The sequence below is a fragment of the Helianthus annuus genome, chromosome 4 (genome assembly GCF_002127325.2).
Source record: "Helianthus annuus cultivar XRQ/B chromosome 4, HanXRQr2.0-SUNRISE, whole genome shotgun sequence".
In the NCBI taxonomy this organism is placed as follows: Eukaryota; Viridiplantae; Streptophyta; class Magnoliopsida; order Asterales; family Asteraceae; genus Helianthus; species Helianthus annuus.
In genome coordinates this window covers 36,474,604-36,494,286 of record NC_035436.2, presented here as the reverse complement: position 1 = coordinate 36,494,286, position 19,683 = coordinate 36,474,604, and the positions used below count along the sequence as shown (strand labels likewise).

At 43.7% G+C, this 19,683-nt stretch overlaps 1 protein-coding gene and 1 long non-coding RNA gene across 2 annotated transcripts in view; one reads left to right on the top strand and one right to left on the bottom strand.

Annotated features, from left to right (window-relative positions):
* The window catches only part of LOC118491644, a 29,354-nt gene extending 13,384 nt beyond the window's left edge, over window positions 1-15,970 (bottom strand). The window contains exon 1 of the long non-coding RNA XR_004891691.1: window positions 15,834-15,970. This is a non-coding gene — a long non-coding RNA (uncharacterized LOC118491644). The remainder of the gene's footprint in view (window positions 1-15,833) is intronic.
* Window positions 14,199-18,832, top strand: LOC118491643. Its single transcript, XM_035989570.1, has 6 exons — window positions 14,199-14,639; window positions 15,579-15,684; window positions 15,820-15,900; window positions 15,966-16,604; window positions 17,030-17,427; window positions 18,523-18,832. Exons 1-6 carry the CDS (start codon window positions 14,439-14,441, stop codon window positions 18,727-18,729), a joined length of 1,632 nt encoding a protein of 543 aa, XP_035845463.1. The 5' UTR covers window positions 14,199-14,438; the 3' UTR covers window positions 18,730-18,832.
* Window positions 18,833-19,683: the final 851 nt, after the last annotated feature.

Genomic DNA, 19,683 nt, shown 5'->3' with positions numbered 1-19,683 from the left:
CCCAGTTGACGGCTTTCGTTAATGAACAAGTTGCTGCGGCACTTGCAGCTGCTCAAGCAGGTCAACACGCTCAGCAGCCCGTCTGCACTTTCAAGAACTTCATGGATTGTCGTCCTAGCACATTTAGTGGCACTGAAGGAGCGGTTGGACTCCTCCACTGGTTTGAAAAGCTCGAGTCTGTGTTCGAGATGTGTGAATGCCCTGAGGCTCGCAGGGTGAAATACGCCACTGGCACACTTGAAGGGATTGCGCTCACTTGGTGGAACGCACAGGTGCAGATCTTAGGGTTGGCAGCTGCTAACGCCACCCCACGGAATGATTTCAAGGAACTGATAAAAAGGGAATACTGCACTCGGGAAGACATCCACAAGCTGGAGGATGAGTTTTATCATTTGAAAATGACTGGGTCAGAAATCGAAGCTTATACTAAACGGTCAAACGAGCTGGCCGTGCTGTGTCCAACTATGGTGGACCCTCCATACAAGCGCATCGAGTTGTACCTCAAGGGATTAGCACCAGAGATTCAGAGCCATGTGACATCGGCTAATCTTGACAACATTCAGGCTATTCAACGCCTCGCTCATCGCATCACAGATCAGGCAGTGGATCAGAATAGACTGCCTAAACGTATCAGCGCTACTGCTACCGCTACTGCTTCTACTACACTTGCTACTCCCAGTGACAATAAGAGAAAATGGGATGGGGATTCTAGCAAGGGATCAGCTTCAGTGCAGTCACAAGTTCAGCAGCGAAAGACAGACAGTTATCAGAGTCCCGGTCAGCACTCTTCAGGTAGCCACAGGCAGGGTGGATATCGAGGGAACCTTCCAAAGTGTAACACCTACAACAGACACTACAGTGGCCAGTGTAACAAGGGTCGCTGTCAAAGATGCCTCAAGATGGGTCATGAGGCCAAAGATTGTAGAAGCCCTCGACCTGCGAATCAGAATCAGCAGCAGCCACCAGCACAGCAGAATCAACAACAGGGCAACAAAGGGTGTTTTCATTGCGGCGCAGAGGGTCACTTCAAAAGGCACTGCCCTCAGCTAAACAGGAACCAGAACAACAACAACAATAACAACAATCAGGGAAATGGCAACAACAACAACAACAACGGTGGGGACAACGGCAATGAAGCAAGGGGTCGTGCGTTTGTGTTGGGGCAGGGTGATGCCAGAAATGATCCCAACGTAGTTATGGGTAAGTTTCTTCTCGACGATATTTATGTTACTGTTTTGTTTGATTCGGGTGCGGATACAAGTTATATGTATTTGAAAATGAGTAAATTGTTAAAACGTACACCAACACCCCTAAACACCAAACATGTCGTAGAACTAGCAAATGGTAAAAGCGTAGAAGCCACGCATGTAGTCAAGGGTTGTAACATCGTTCTAGCGGGTCAGACTTTCTCCATCGACCTTATTCCTATAGTTCTGGGTAGTTTCGACATCGTCATCGGCATGGATTGGTTATCTAGGCAGCAGGCAGAGATTCTATGTAAGGAGAAGATCATTCGTATTCCTCGTTCGGATAAGGAACCTCTCGAAGTTCAAGGCGACAAGAGTGGTGCAGTGGTTGGCATCATCTCTTTCCTGAAGGGTCAGAAATGTTTACGAAAGGGTCATACGGCTATCTTGGCGCTAGTTACTGATGCAGCTTCGAAAGAGAAAAGAATAGAGGATATTCCAGTTGTACGCGAATTTCCTCAGGTGTTTCCTGAAGATTTACCTGGTCTTCCGCCTCATCGCCAGGTCGAGTTTCAAATCGAGCTAGCTCCAGGAGCAGCACCTATAGCTCGTGCGCCGTATCGTTTAGCTCCAACGGAATTGGAAGAACTGTCAAAGCAACTACAAGAGCTCTTGGATAAGGGCTTCATTCGTCCAAGCACTTCACCTTAGGGAGCTCCAGTACTATTTGTGAAAAAGAAGGATGGCACCTTCAGGATGTGCATCGACTACCGTGAACTGAACAAGGTCACAGTGAAAAACCGTTATCCTCTTCCACGCATTGACGATTTATTCGACCAGTTGCAAGGGTCGAGTTACTACTCCAAGATTGATCTAAGGTCTGGTTATCATCAGCTGAGAGTCCGGGATGAGGACGTCTCCAAGACAACATTCAGAACTCGCTACGGCCATTACGAGTTTCTTGTCATGCCATTCGGTCTTACAAACGCGCCTGCAGTCTTCATGGATCTTATGAACAGGGTGTGCAAACCTTATCTTGACAAGTTCGTCATTGTCTTCATCGACGACATTCTGATCTACTCCAAGAGTCAGGAGGAACACGAGCAGCACTTACGTCTTATCTTGGAACTTCTTCGAAAGGAGCAACTGTACGCCAAATTTTCTAAATGCGACTTCTGGCTTCGTGAAGTCCACTTCTTAGGCCATGTGGTGAACAGGGATGGGATTCATGTTGATCCATCCAAGGTAGATTCGATCAGGAACTGGCCTGCACCGCGTACACCAACAGAAATACACCAATTCTTGGGTTTGGCGGGGTATTACAGACGATTCATCAAAGACTTTTCGAAGATCGCACAGCCGCTTACTATGCTGACACAGAAAGGTGTCACCTACCGTTGGGGAGATTCCCAGGAAACCACTTTTCAGTACTTAAAGGATAGGCTTTGCAGCGCACCTATTCTCTCATTGCCAGAAGGCACGGATGATTTTGTGGTCTATTGTGACGCATCGATACAGGGGCTTGGTTGTGTATTGATGCAGTGTGATAAAGTTATTGCCTACGCTTCGCGGCAACTCAAGGTTCATGAACAGAACTACACGACACACGATTTAGAGCTGGGAACTGTTGTTTTCGCGCTTAAGATATGGCGCCACTACCTGTACGGTACCAAGTGCACTATTTACACCGATCACAGGAGTCTCGAGCATATCTTCAAGCAGAAGGAATTGAACATGCGTCAACGACGATGGGCCGAACTGCTTAATGATTACGAATGCGCCATCAAGTACCATCCAGGAAAAGCCAATGTTGTGGCTGACGCTCTCAGTCGAAAGGATACTATACCTAGGCGTGTGCGAGCTTTGCAGCTCACTATTCAGTCTGATCTCCCTGCACAAATACGAGATGCTCAGGTAGAAGCATTGAAACCAGAAAACATCAAAGCTGAAGCCTTACGCGGCTCAAGGCAACGAATGGAACAAAAGGAAGACGGCGCATACTATGTAACGGGGCGTATTTGGGTCCCACTTTATGGCGGTTTACGAGAGCTTGTGATGGATGAAGCTCATAAGTCTCGCTACTCGATACATCCAGGTTCGGATAAAATGTATCACGACATCAGAACTACATACTGGTGGCCTAGCATGAAAGCCCACATCGCTACTTACGTCGGCAAGTGTTTGACATGTGCGAAGGTCAAAGTGGAGTATCCGAAACCAGCGGGCCTACTGCAACAACCCAGGATACCACAGTGGAAATGGGAAGAAATTTCCATGGACTTTGTTACTGGCCTGCCTAGATCCCAGCGTGGGAAAGATACCATCTGGGTGATCGTAGATCGACTCACAAAGTCTGCTCATTTCCTGGCTATTAAGGAAACAGATAAGTTCTCTACCTTAGCAGACGTCTACTTGAAAGAAGTTGTTTCGAGGCACGGAGTGCCAACCTCTATCATTTCGGATCGGGATGCACGATTCACGTCAGAGCTATGGCAAGCGATGCACAAATCTTTCGGCTCACGGTTAGACATGAGCACAGCATATCATCCTCAGACGGATGGGCAGTCTGAGCGAACGATCCAAACTCTTGAAGACATGCTTCGGGCATGTGTTATCGATTTCGGCAACGGCTGGGAAAAACATCTCCCGTTAGTGGAGTTTTCGTATAATAACAGTTATCACACTAGCATACAAGCCGCTCCATTCGAGGCATTGTACGGACGTAAATGCCGGTCACCTCTCTGTTGGGCAGAGGTGGGGGATAGTCAGATCACGGGTCCAGAGATTGTAGTGGACGCCACAGAAAAGATTGCACAAATACGACAACGCATGGCGGCAGCAAGCGACCGTCAGAAAGCATACGCGGATAAGCGTAGGAAACCGTTGGAATTTCAGGTCGGGGACCGGGTTTTACTAAAGGTCTCACCCTGGAAGGGTGTGGTTCGATTTGGTAAACGAGGCAAGCTCAATCCACGGTATGTTGGACCGTTCGAAATCATTGAGAAAATAGGCAAAGTGGCCTACAAGCTAAACCTACCAGTTGAACTCGGTGCAGTTCACAATGTATTTCACGTGTCGAATCTGAAGAAGTGCCTGTCAGATGAGACCCTCATAGTCCCTTTTAAGGAACTCACTATCGATGAACGGTTGCAGTTCGTCGAGGAGCCAGTTGAAATCACGGACCGGGATGTTAAGGTCCTCAAAAACAAGAGAATCCCTCTTGTTCGAGTTCGTTGGAACTCTCAACGTGGCCCAGAGTACACCTGGGAACGCGAAGACCAAATGAAAGAAAAGTACCCCCAGTTATTCGGAACCAATGCATCCACTACTGAGGCTGAAGCTACTACTACAGAATTTCGGGACGAAATTCCAAATCAACGGGGGGATGATGTGACACCCCAGGAAAACCAGTAAACGATACAACTTACCTAGCTTCATCAGTAACCGCATGCTAAATTTCGGGACGAAATTTCTTTTAAGTTGGGGATAATGTGACAACTCGAATTTCCAAGATTCTATTTCGCATTTATTGCACGTTCTTGTCTTGTTTAGTTGATTAATTGCACAATTAGTTGTTATGGAATTGTATACGTTTTGGTTACAATGAAGTGTATTGTGTGATTGTGCATGGTTATGTGTTAATTGTGATAAACTTGTCAAATATGTAAACTTGATGCTGTACATGAAATTGTTATGAGATGGTGTACATGTGTAAAATATGATACTTAGGGAGGTAGAGGGTAATTAGTGAAATCCTAGAGATACTTAACCCTAATCCCTTTTTCACTAATCATTCTCACAAAAATCGAAAACACGTACTTCACATTCTCTGGCAATCATCACCAAATCATTGGCAAGACATTCATCACTTTTGATCCATTTCTCTAGAATCATTCAAGGTAATTGTTTATTGATTATGTGTTCATGAAAACCCTAATTGATTGCTTGATTATCATCAAATCTTGATTCTTGATCATGTGTTCACAAAAACCCTAGTTCCTCATATTATGTTCTGTGATTTTGATTTGATTCTGGATAATTGTGATTATGATGATGATTAGTTCATACTTGATAGATTATTCTTGTGACGATTGTTGTTGTTAAGCTTTTGATGATTTGTTATGTCTCTGCCGTCAATACGTGTGAAATTAGGGTTTCAGAATATGAATGTAACTGATGATCAATGGAAACGTAACTGTTACGATGATACTGGACGTGTGATTGAATGGTTGTCTGAGTATGTTAGTCAGAGTTTTAGCGAATATAATTGTCTGAGTTTTAAAAGAGCATGCTTAATCTGAGTTTTGAATAACTTATATATGTCCGGGTTCTTTTATTTTGCTTGCTATCCGAGTTTTATTATAATGCAAGGGGTCCGAGTTTGTGACCCATCACCCTTGTCCGACCTTTAATGACCTTAGAAGGTCCGAGTTCTTAATGAGGAGCATGGTCCGAACTTTAATCCCCACCCCCATGGTCCGACTTTTAAAGGTACTTGATGTCCGACTTTTGATATGTTCTTGAGGGTCCGAATATTAAGAACATTGAGCAAGGGTCTGAGTTTATGGAGTAACCATGATCCGAGTTTGGGGATGAAGCTCTAGTCCGACTTTTAGTTGTTTATGCATGTCCGACCTTGTGAAGCTTTAACCCCAACCCGAGTTTTGTCATGGATGGCTGGTCCGACTTTTTGGACAAATAGCAACACTGTCCGAGTTTTGATGGGGTTGTTACCCTGTCCGAGTTTTTAGCAAGGAAATCCCCCACCCCTTAGTCCGAATTTGTGGTGGGGAGTCCCTCTAGTCCGACTTTTTCACATGTAGTCAGGGTTTCTAAGTCCTTGTCTCCTGTCCGACCTTTTTATGATGCAAAGGAGTCCAAAGTTTGTTAAGTGGATTGTGTTGTCCAAGTTTTGTTGACTTTATATGCTGAATAAGTAAATAAATGTTCTGTTATGACAAACACCAGTAATTAAGCTTCCTGTATGCTTCTGTATATGGTTTCATGCAACTGTTCATGTTTGCTTATAACTTAATGATTCGATATATGATTTCATGCTTTTGATTGCAACTGCATGATCCTGTACACAATAAACACACACAACACAATCGCTTGGATATCAAAGATGTGTAAACCCTAATTTGATGCAAACACTTACATCGTATCATGTGTAATATAACCTAGGTCGTGTGTAACGGATTTAGACACTTAACAAACCCTAGAAGCAATAACATACCGAGCAAACCAAGGTGAGTTCACACTCTTACTAAGGCATGGGATTCCCAAGGGCTTGGGAATGGGATTGAAGGAATGAGATTGACTAGATTCGTACATACACTGTTACTAGACTACCATACCATCGTCCTCGGTTGTGAAGGACACATACGTAAAACCTACGTATACTTATGCTACTCGCTATCCTCGGTTGTGAAGGATACTCACGTAAAACCTACGTGAAATTATACTCACCACTGCCTCGGTTGTGTCAGGCACTTACGTAAAACCTACGTAAACCCCCGCGTACCCCTATCCTCGGTTGTGAAGGATTACTTACGTAAAACCTACGTAAACTTGTACGTGTTACTGTTCTCGGGATATGTAGAACACTTATGGTTACGAATAGTCTAGTGGATATACAACATGGGAAGCCCCCACCAATAGAACGTACTATTGGCCCAGTAGAGCCACATGTTACCAACGTACTTACTATTACGCATTTACTTTTTGTGAACTCGCTCAACTAGTTGTTGATCCTCTGTTACATGCTTTGCAGGTCGTTAGGTACATGGAGCTTGCACATGGAGGAGCTGGTCGTTGTGGGCTTGGATCGTGATTATCTTATTAAACACTTATGACATTTCGTACTTAATTATGTTGGGTTTTGATTATACGCTTCCGCTAAACAATGATAACTTACTTATGTTTTGGAACACCTTTCATATGGATTTGGTTTGGTTTAATGGCAATTACTTTTACTGTATGTATTGTTCTATATGATTGGTGGCTTGATCCTGGTCAGTCACGCTCCCAAGCGGTGATACTCCGCAGGTGGAATTTGGGGGTGTGACAATCCCCCTTTGCGGCATAGTCGCCGCGTATCTGTCCTGCAACCAACAATGAGTCGACGTGTGCTTCCAGATGTTGCACGCCGAGTTTGACTGCTAAACGTAGTCCTGCCAGTAGGGCCTCATATTCTGCCTCGTTATTTGTGCTTTTGAAATCGAGGCGGATTGCATATGTAAGTTCTTGGCCATCAGGGCTGACGAGTCGCAGACCTGCGCCCGCACCTTCTTCGTTGGAGGCACCATCTGTAAATAGTGTCCATGTTTCTGAGGAAGATGGTGTTGGTGTAGGGTTTTGTGCTTCTTCGCATTCTTGGATGCGATTCACCGGTACTTCGGCGGCGAAATCAGCTAAGAATTGGCCTTTAATCGCGGGGCGCGGTTTATAGTTCAGCGTGTGCGCGCCCAGCTCTATTGCCCATTTTGCTAATCTCCCAGAGATGTCGGGTTTGGATAGGATCGGGCCGATCCTATAATTGGTTAGCACCGTGATGACATGGTTCGCGAAGTAGCGTCGCAACCGTCTTGATGCGTGCACTAGTGCTAATACCAACTTTTCCATTATTGAGTACCTTGTTTCTGGGTCGTTGAGCATCTTGCTGATGTAATAGATGGGTGTTTGAACCCCCTCCCGCTCCACTATCAATACCGCACCTACCGCGTTGTCCGCGGCAGATAGGTATAATATGAGTGGCTCATCCTTGCGTGGTGCGGTCAGAGTTGGGAGTTGTATCAAACACTCCTTCATTTCCCGGAAAGCATTTTCCGCCTCTGCGGTCCACTGGAATTGTTCTTTCTTTAAACAGTTCCGCAGGGTCTTGATGAAGGGATAGGACTTAGCTGCATGGTTGGCTAAGAATCTATTTAGTGCGGCTAGCCTGCCGGCCAGCCGTTGCATGTCTTTCATCGTTGAAGGCGATGGCATGCGCTCGATCACCTGAACTTTCTCCGGGTTTACCTTGAATCCATCTTTAGTCACGATGAACCCAAGGAATTTGCCTTCTTCCATTCCAAACGAGCATTTCCCTGGATTGAGCTTTATGTTAACGCTTCGCAGAGTCTGGAATGTTCTTTCGATGTCTGTGAGCATGGTATCTTCCTCCATGCTCATGACGACTAGGTCGTCCATGTAGATTTCAACACTTTTGCTTATTTGCCCGCGGAAAGTGTCGTTCATCAGTTTTTGATAGGTTGCCCCCGCGTTGCGCAACCCAAACGGCATTTTTGTATAACAGTAATTCCCGGTAGGAGTGCGGAATGCCGTTTTGTCTTCATCCTCGATTGCCATTTGTACCTGATGGTAACCTTTGTAGCAATCGAGGAAACACTTCCATCTGAATGGTGCGAGATTGTCGACCTTTTCGTCGATTTCTGGAAGTGCGTAACAATCCTTGAGACAGGCTTTGTTGAGATCTTTGTAATCGACGCACATGCGCCAGCCCCCGGATGGTTTTTCTACCATGACTGGGTTGGATAACCAGGTCTGGTATTTAACTTCCCGCAGGATGCTTGCGGAGAGCAGTTCTTCCACCTGCTCTTGCATCGCCTGGTTTTTAGCGAATCCAATGTGGCGTTGGCCTTGGATCACCGGTTTGATACCTGGCAAGGTATTCAAGTGATGTTGCGCAATATCACGTGGGACCCCTGTCATGTCTGCGGGTGTCCACGCGAAAATGTCTTGGTTCCTGAAGAGAAGTTGCTTCAGGTGCGCTTTGGTGGTTGGGGACAAGGCGTGACCCAATGTAATCTTTTGTTCTGGGTATCTCGCGTTGAGAACCCATTTTTCTGGTTGGTTGTTGGGAGTTTGCCTTGCGACCTTGGTCGGACGTATTTCGTCCGACATCATGACGTCCCTTCATGCGTAGATTATCGCGACCCCTGATTCGGTTGGGAAACCGACAGCAGAATGGGGGACGGACGTAATCATATTGAAATCGCCTTGGGATTCCCTCACAAGGAGTACGTCATATCTGGAGGTGTGAGGTAAAACCATAAAGTTTATCTCTTCTGTTCTTGTGTGCCTTCCGCTGGTAAGACGCACAGGAAAAGTAATCTGGCCCAGGGGAAAGACAGTTTCCCCTGCGAACCCGGCCAACGGGTAATCTACTGCTTGCAACCGATCTTTGTCCTCCTGGTCGAACTGGTTGAAGCATTGTTCGTAGATTATATCAGAAGTACTGCCCGGGTCGATGAATAGACGCTCGGTGCAGTAATGCGCCAGTTGGCCTGTAATAACGACGGCACGCCTGTCGCGCGGTCCGCCTCGGACTTTTGGAAAGACGACTTGCTCGTCTTTCCAGTCATTGTCCGGCCTTCTCGCCGCTTTGTGCGGCCTTCCTTTACCTCCGTTGATCATGTGGGTGGAGGCCACGTACATGGTCTTCTTCCCGGAGGAGGTGCCATCGCCATGAGGGGTGATGCGCTTGGTGGGTTTCTGCCCACCCGGCAAAAGATGTTGTAGTTTCCCCTCTTTTAAGGCTCGCTCAATCTCCAGCCGGAGACTGATGCAGTTGTTTGTAGTGTGGCCCGAGTCCTTGTGATACTCACAATAGAGTGTGAGATCCTGATTTTTCTTAGACTTCATCGGTTGGGCCGGTCGCAAGAGCTGTGCGTCCGTAAGAAGGACTTCGCTTGGCGACACAGTGATCTCGGTCCAGTTGCGGTCCCGAGAATCTTTCTTTGGTGCCCGGTTGTCCCGTTGGGGGTTGTAGTTCCTTGGGTCAAACGGGTTGGTTCGTGGGAAGTATGGTTTGGAAATATCGCGATTTCCAACGTCCCGGTTGCGTTTATTGTTATGCTTGGACCCTTGGTGGGAGGTGTCGGCTTGGGGCTGTGCCTTTGCCACATGCGGTTCGAGAGACCGCTGCGTCTGGGCGTATGTCTTGACCGCGGCCATGACATCTTCCCATTTTTTAGGCAAGCCCTCCTTGCCGGAGATGGTCATGACCATCTGCCTGTCCCTAACAGCCTTGATGAAATGGTTCCGTGCCATTTGGTCTTGCACGTCACCTATCTCTAGGCACTCTTTATTGTACCGGACGATGAATGCTTCTAGAGATTCGTCGTCCCTTCGCCAGATATTCATGACGTCCAATGAGTCACGTACGTGACGTCGTTGCTGGCTGAAATGAGCGAGGAACTTTGCATGCAAATCCTCGAATGAGGCCAGTGATCCTACTGGCAAAGAATCGAACCATGCCCTGGCCAGGCCCGTGAGGGTCTGGGGGAAAAAATTGCACCAGGTGGGTTCGTCCCACAGGCCGTTGCACCCTGCGCCCATGAAAACGTTCATGTGGTCGTCCGGGTCGGACGAACCGTTGTATTTCCAAACGTTGAAAGGGAATTTTGTTGTGGTAACATGGGCGTGGGCAATTCGCTGGGCGAATTTGGAGTTTTCGGCCGCAGCCTTCGGCCTGTATGGCTGGTTCTCAGGGCGTTTTGAGGCCCTGAGGTATGTGTTGCGGGGATGAGTGGGAGGGACATAGTTGCGTCCTCCCGGTCTGCTGTTGGTGTCATGCGAATCCCCGATATATGTATGATCGTCCGGGTCGGTACGACAAAACCCTTCGGTATACGGTTGCGGGCCCAACCGGCTCTGAATTCCAGAGCCATGTCGGGATGCGGACCGTCGCCTGTCCTCAACGTAAGGACCTAGGCGGGTATGCACTGGTCCCCTGGTGTGGGACCCATACGAGGAATCGTCCTCGTTGATTGTGTGGATCGAACAGTAAGATGATCCGAGGTCTTCACGTCTGCTTCTTGAAGCTGGACGTGAATGTACCCTACCTTCGTATTGTAAAATACGATCGGCAGGGGTGTGCGGTGCTGGGGTAGGCCCGGCTTGTATTTGCGCTTCCGCACAAGCGCGGTTGTTTGTTGCAGTCAGGAAGGCTGCCTGCTGGTCATACCAGGTATGAAGGTCCGTGCCTGGTGGGATCACAGCTGCGTACTGTGATAAGTCATGTCCGAACGTAAGGGATGGGCCCCTTTGCGTCGACGTGCCGATGTGTCCGGGTTGCGAGGTTGACGGATTGACCCCTATCGGACCTAGGTTTGTGGGATTTTGGTTATCCCCAGTGTTGTTTTGGTGATCAGTCATGATCTTGAGAGAGGGAAAAGGATGGTTGAAAAAGTGCCAAGAGTAGCGGTGGGCGCCAATGATGAAACAATGGTTAACCGGGCAGGTTAACTCACTGATCTCGTCAAGAAGGGTTAATCCCTTCCTCCCGAGGATCGTTGACTGGATCACCGGTGGGTTGATCTCCTGCACAAGGAAACAAACCGTGACTCGTAACAAGGAGGATGGGGTGGGGGTGCTCCTTGTTACCACTCTCCGGCGTGAGAATCAGTAATCTGCTTGGGAAGCAAAGTATGATAGTCATAGTAGTGAGAGAGTTGTGAAGAGATACCTCAAACCTGGTTTGGGGTTGGTATTTATAGCCGAGGAGTGAAGGAGGAGGATGAGGGACAGACTGACGACGTACTGCACCTTTGCAGGTGTGTCAGGCTTGTCGGGTGTGGAGGTTACGCCACGTCAGTCTGTTACTTACGTAGCCCTGACAGATGACTGTCATTGGCGCTACTTGCACTGGTGTGTTAGTCCCACTTGTTGGGCGTATAGGATGCGGTGCGAGCCGCATCGCTGCCTGCGGTAACATCTGATGTTATCGCGTCTCTTGCTTGTGATCAAGAAATACGCGAGATGCGGTGCTAGCCGCATTGTCGCCTGTGGTGACTGTTGCTGTTATCCAGCTTCCTTGTATTGATAGAAGTGTTCACTGGACGCGGTGCTAGGCCGCATCGCTGTGAATACTTCCGTTTTCATACACCAGATGTGATGTTATGCCGCATCACTCTACCGTTCTAATATTCCAGGTAAGTCTTCCATCACTGGACAGATTGGATTCACCCACTGTGTCGATGCGTTTCTGCATGGACATAAGTAGGTTGTTAGCTAATGGGGGTTTTGATAAGGGTAATGGTCACTCGCGGTCGATGCTGGCGCGAGATCTGGGACCATACCCCTTCAGGTGTGTTGTTCCAGTTTTGTTTAGCAATTCTCCTGTTAATGATTGAAGTTATCTGATCTGATCATCTTTCTTGTCACATTATCTAATTAATTATTAGTCAAGTGTTACATATTTTGACTTTAAGTTGAGTCAGATCTGACCTAATAGGCTAATAGTTGTTTTAGGTCGTATTTTGTTGACCAGAATACCACAAAATTGAATTCTCTTCGACCCTAGTTTCTAGTTTACTCTTATTTGATTTACTAACTCTAATAGACACAAGCATTAACTAAAAAACATCTCAGTGCATTCTACAATAATTTATAGAACAAGAACGTAAAGTTTTAACTAACAATTTTCTAATCTAATAACAATTTTCAACAGCAAGTAAGTTTACAATGGATAATTAGATACGCGAAGTAAATGTCGTGAGCTTATCCGCATGAGTGAGAAAGCTTTTATGACATTGTGCAGTATCTTAAAGCGTGATGGTGGACTTCGAGCTACTCAACGCATGTCTGTTGAAGAGCATGTTGCAACATTTTTGCATATTGTAGGCAATGATTTGTAGGCAATGATTCCCTTTCAGCTACTGTTGTTCCCGGGCTTATCTTAGCAACTAGTTCTTGGCTTTGTTATATATATGACCAAACGACTATTAAGCTAGGTATGGCACCTCTCACTTATCAATTTGTTTTTCATTATATTATACATCAAATGGGTCAGTTTTGTTATCTTTCATGTGTAAGTGTGTAACGGGTCAAATGGGTTAAGCTAAAAAATTGCGGAACTAGTGTTTTAGAGGAAATGTGATGCGTTGAAACGGTTCGATTCAAAAAGGTACTGGTCGAAACGGTTCGCGTCGAAACAGTACAGGTCGAAAGAGTACGTGTCGAAACGGTTCGCGTCGAAACGGTACGCCTCGAAACAATTCGCGTCGTAAGAGCCTGATTCAGTAATTTATCAACACGATAATATTTAGCTGCTAGATCTTTTAATGCTAACAGATATATTCTTCTAGTGCTATATGGTTATTGCAAGATAGCATCTACTGTTGTAATACATTTTAGTTACTTGTTCTTTTTGAAACTTTAAAATTAATCTCATTGACATGCTGGGAACCTTGGTTATTTGTTTGTGGTGATATCTGCATGAAAGAAGCTAATAATTAAAAGCTTTCAAGAAGATCAAGAGATGAAAAGTATTCAAATGCTAATGATTACAATGATACAATGTAATTGACTACGCATGTTTAGTCCAGTAGCACAAACAGGTATTGAGTAATTATTTCAATTCGTGATTTGATTCTTTAGTTGTTTACGCTGAGACATATAGATGGATTTGAAGAAGAACGAAATGTTTTAAAGAAAACTCAGTTATGGTATCATCAGTTGTCATGGTTATTTTTATTTTTATTTTACTTAAAAGGGTATAATAGTAAAATTGTCACTTTCTTTCCTTTTTCTCTGCACTCGGGAACACACAAAATGTTTATTTTCTTTTCCTTTCTTTTCATTTCCTTCAAACTCTGGAACGTGAAATAAATTTGTATATTTTTCTTTCTCTTATTTTCTTTTCTCTCTTAAACTTTCTTTCTTTTCATTTCTTTCTTTTAGTAAACTCGGGAACACATGGTCCACACTTAGGTCGAAGGGTGTGGGGGCGCCACCCAGGCCAACGCAGCCTCTATAGCGCCCCGGGGCGCTATACAACCACACTGAGGAATTCAAGGGGGGCGCCATTGATGGGGCTCCATCATGGTAACGAGGGAGAAGGGCTTTATCAGGTGGGGCACCCTAGATTTAAACCAATAAAATCTTTTTTTTTAAATTTTATTTAATATGAGGCTTCATTCACACCATACAAATTAAAGGGGGACGTGATAAAAGCCCCATTACTGATTTAACACGATTTCTCTCAAGTAGTTTGTAAAAGTGAGGTCAACACAACTGTCAAAGTGTAGCAACTTCCATTTTAAACAAAACAGTGAAATCACCATTATCCTTCTTGTCTCTTTCCTCCTCCCTCCACCGATCTTCGTGTCACCATTTCTCTTCCACTAACGCCATCTTTCCAATTTCCCAATGTTAGATTCTCTTCTCTTCTCTTCTCTTCACTCACTATTTCATCCGACAATTCACAATCCTAACACTTAATCACTCAACGTCTCACAACTAACAATGCCGGAGTTTGCATTTCACGATCACCCTAACCGCCGTTTACGATCAACCTACGGCGGACCAACCGCCAGTGATGCTAGTCCTGACTCTTCAATATTCACTCTGTTTTCTTCTTCGGCTTCCGGTTCTGCTAGCATTGAACGTTGTTCGTCAGCTTCAGATGTTCTCGATCACGACTCTCGACTCTCCGATATGTTACCGGTAAGTTTTTTGTTCGAATTGGATTCATTTGATGTTTTGATTGATGTTTAGTGGAGAGTTTTGGTAATGTATGAATCTGAGTTAGTTTTAGCGAACCTAGGGTTTATCATTATCTGATTATGAGTTCGTCATTTGTGGATCGTTTGTTGTTAAATACATTTGTGATTCTCATTATTTCAGAATTGATTTGATATGATATTTTGATTGATGTTCAGTGAACTATACTTTATGAATTTGATCATCAGCAAAATCCTAGGGTTTATTTGATTCTGAATTCGTCGTACTAGCGAACCTAGGGTTTATCCTATTCCGAGTTCGTCATTTGTGGATCGTTTGTTGTTAAATGCATTTGTGATTCTCATTAATTCAGAATTGATTTGATTTGATTTGATATGATATTTTGATTGATGTTCAGTGAATTATACCTTATGAATTTGATTGAGTATCAGCAAAAACCTACGGTTTATTTGATTCCGAATTCGTCCTCTCGAACCGTATGTTGTTAAATACATTTCTGATTGATTTGATTGACGTTCAGTGAAGAATTTTGGTACATTATGAAATTGTTTTAGTAACAGCAAACCTAGTGTTAATTTGAGTTCGAATACGTCCTGTGCGGATCATTTGTTATTAAAACACATTTCTAATGCTGATGAGTTTGGAATGGACTTAATTTGATTGATGTTCAGTGACAAATTTTTGTACCTTATGAATCAGATTTAGATTTGATTCCGAATTCGTCCTCTGTGGATCGTTTGTTGTTAAACGCATTTCTAATTCTGATGAATTTGGATTTGACTTGATTTGATTGATGTTCAGTGAAGAATATTGGTACCTTATGAAATTGTTTTAGTATAAACAAACCTAGGGTTGATTTTATTTCAAATTCACCCTCTGAAAACGTTCGTTGTTAAACGCATTTTTTTAATTTGGATGCAGCATTCTTCGTCCGAAAGAGGTTCAGATCCAGACCCGAAAAGGAAATCCACAGTACGTAACAATGGTGGTCCCTACTTGATAGGGAAGAAGGTGGACAAAGTGGAAGGTATAATGTGAGGTTCCTAATTCATACTGTTGTAATTAAAGTGAAATTGAAGGCTAAAACCTAAAAGAGTAAAAGTTGTTTGTTGTAAAGAAATTCAAAGTTTCTAGGTGAACTTTAGTTTCAAATTGAATGCAGCTATAAAGGAATACCTTGATGAAGAAACCGATGCAGAGAATCAAACAGTTTGTTCAGCAAGAAGCTCTTTCTCTTATAAAGGTACCAGTTGGATTTTGATCATTAGTTTTGACTTTGGCTGAATGTGAATCTTGTTGTTTGATTAGATTGTGAAAAGCGGAAGTTAAGATCTGAAATTCTGCTACGGAAATCTGATCGGAGAAGACCCGCAAGTTTGGATCTGAACGGTCAAACCATGAACGTCACTAGCTCTTCGCCGCGATTAGGATCAACCGTGAAAACCTCTCGAAGAAGAGGCGCGTTTCCAAGCCCGGGGACACCAAACTATCATCTTGCAACTGTTGGTGTTCAGAAAGGTTGGAGTTCAGAACGTGTGCCGTTGCATACAAGTACTAACCGGAGCACATCGATGCCGTATAATAATGGAAAGACGTTGCCTTCCAAATGGGAAGATGCGGAGAGGTGGATAGTTAGTCCAGTTGCCGCAGACAATGGTTTGAAGCCTTCGGTTCAACAGCAAAATCGACCAAAGTCAAAGAGTGGACCGCTTGGACCTCATGATGCTGCATGCTACTCTGCGTACTCTCCTGCAGTGGCTAATTTTGTCACTGAATCACCACATTTGACCGGAGTAAATGTGGATTATAATTCGTTGATTCAGTACCAAAGTGGGTTTGAAAATAATGGGAACTTTTCTTCGCTGATGGATCATTGTATTGCAAGGTCAGTAAGCATACATGGCTGCTCTGAGTTGCTGGGCCATTCACAGTTGCGGATTACTCAAGGTAAATCAGTCCATTAGTTTACAAAGAGTTAATTACGTTTTTTGTCCCTCTGGTTTGTTGAAAACAATCATTACAGTCCATTAGCTTAAAAATTGCCAAAACAGTACTAGTACTTTCACTTTTGTAACAATTACAGTCCACCTCCGTTAACCCCATCCAATTTTCCGTTAAGTTTTTGGTATTATAGTCTTTTCACCAAAAACTTAATGGTAAACCAGATGGGTTTAACGGAGGTGGACTGTAATTGTTACAAAAGTGAAAGTACCACTGTTTTAGCAATATTTAAACGTAATTAACAAACCACATGGACGAAAAACGTAATTAAACACTTATACAAACATTGTGATTCACATAACGGTTAGATACAATATTGTGGTGTATCATGTTATAACTCTGTGTTTTATCATTTTTTCATCACAATCCAGATGAAAAAATTGGTTGTTCAATAGACGCTGCAACCAATGTGTCTCGTGATGTATCAAGGAGAGATATGGCAACCCAAATGAGCCCCGAGAGTAGCCCCTGTTCGTCTCCAAGAAAAAGTACCTCTAGCTCTATCCTGGCCATATATACGCAGCATGTTTATTCTTCTAAATCAGATATCAGAGATGTACAGGTGGATGATCAAGTCACTTTGACTCCATACACTAAGAAAAGTAGTGGTCAAAGTTCAGGTAAGGGGTCAAACATTGTAGTTGACTGGAAAGACGAAGGTTCGGAGATGATAAAGAGCCTCTCGAAGGTTCAGAGGGAGGAAGCTAAAATTACTGCTTGGGAGAACCTGCAAAAGGCGAAAGCAGATGCGGCGATTAGGAAACTCGAGGTTCCTTCCATCTTTCCTGCATATACTATTTTGTTTTAGACTAAAGTACACGGATAGTCCCTGTGGTTTTGCATAATTTTGGATTTGGTCCCTTGTTTTCCAAAAGTACTCGGATGGTCCCTGTGGTTTGCACTTTGTAACACAATTAGTCCCCAACCATCAAATCTAAAGGTTTTAGGAGGTTCAAGTTAGAGAATAAATGTGTTACAAAGTGCAAACCATAGGGACCATCCATGTACTTTTGGCAAAATTCGGGGACTATATGCGTTACAAAGTGCAAACCACCGGGACCATCTGTGTACTTTTGGAAAGCTAGGGACCAAATCCAAAATTTTGGAAAAACCACAGGGACTGTCCGTGTACTTTATGTTTTATTTGGAAATAAATAGAATTAGGTGGATACGTTTTGCAGTTTAAGGCAGTTCTTTAAGATTTCTTGATTTTTGACAATTAGTTTTTGTCCATTTTCATAATAAATAGTTGACACGTTAAGTATAATTAAAAAACAAGTTTATTACAAAAATGATCTGGTTTTAAAACAAAATGATTTAAGAGGCTATGAGCATTAAAAGCACAATTCGGCCGACTTTCAACCCGTTTGACCCGTTTCTTTTTAGCCTTTTTTTTTGGTTTGACCCACTTATAATTAAATGTATCAAAATGACAGCCTTTAAAATTCGTGAGCATGCATAGGGTCATATTTTTTAAATGTCAAGGGAGTCGGTTCTTACTTGAGTTATTTTTTTTTTTGGTTTGACCCATTTGACCCGCTTCCTTTTAGCCAATTTTTTTGGTTGGACCCGTTTCCTTTTAGCAATTTTTTTGGTTGGACCTGTTTATAAGTCATTGTATCAAAATTGCCACCTTTAATCTTTAGCATGCATAAGGACCATATTGGTTTATAAATATCAAGGGAGTCTGTTCTTACTTGAATCATGTTTTTTTTGGTTCGACACTTTGACGCCTTTCCTTTTAGCCATTTTTTTATTTGACCTTTTTATAAGTAAATGCATCAAAATTGCCACATCTACGATTCCTTTGCATGCGTATAATATCAAAGGAATCGGTTCTTACTCTAGATTTTTTTTTGCTTAGATGAAATTGGAAAAAAAGAGATCGTCATCAATGGACAGGATTATTCATAAACTACAGTCAGCTCAGAAGAAGGCTCACGAAATGAGAGAGTTAGTATCATCTAACCAGCCTCACCAAGTTGCTAAATCTTCACACAAGACCGTGTCGCTCATCAAGACTTGCAATGTACGTTTCTTGACCGGCTGCTTTACGTGCCCTGCTTTTTGACAAACTATCTGTATTTGTTTTAATCTAATCAAGTTCTCTGTATTTGTTTTAATCTAATCAAGTTCTAGTTTCGAACATTAATAAATCATGCGTCTTGAATACACATCTCATTAGATGCATTCCAATATTCCACGTAGAATCTAATCTTTTCTTCATTACTAGTTGTTTTCATTATGGCTAATACATACAACTATACAAGCAGTTGCGGAGCTTGAACGAAAACTCATTGGGGGCCGGACTCTCAAAATCCAAATTAGTGGGGCCGGACAATTAAAATCCAATATTATATACTATAAAAAAAATCAGAAATTTTCGGTAAAATTAAAACTACGTGCGAAAAATCAGTGGGGGCAGGGCACTCCTAGCCCTAATAAAGCTTCGCCCCTGAATACAAGATCAAAACTAGAGATGGCCATTCCTAACCCTGGGCTATAGCTCAGTGGTTATGGCTTTATGGGGAAATGAGAGAAAGATTCCTGGCCGAATGGTCTCGAGTTCGATTTCTGATCCACCCAGGTTTTACCGGCTCTGCATTGTCATGCCCTCGGGCGGGTGCAGGGTCGGGTTTTCCCCGAAACTGGTGGCATGGTGGGCTAGGGGCTCCGTGCGTGCAGGTTGGGCCGTTGCGGGCTACCTTTCGGCCAATGGGTGCCGCGTACGGAGTACCCGACAATTCTTATGTTGGACTTTCAAAAAAAGAGATGGCCATTCCTTACCCTTACCATGAACACAACATGAAAATAATCAACATCAGGTTTGGGTTGTCATTTCCAACCCGGTTAATAAACATATAGTGTTTAGGTTAACTTATTTAATTAAAAAGGTCACCTCTTTAATTCTTTTAGAACCAGAGTAAACAAATATCTTTTTATAAGCTCAACCCGCCAACCCATTAACCTGTTTGACTCGTTTAGATAAATGGGTTAAACATATCGTGTTCAACTGTTCGAGTTC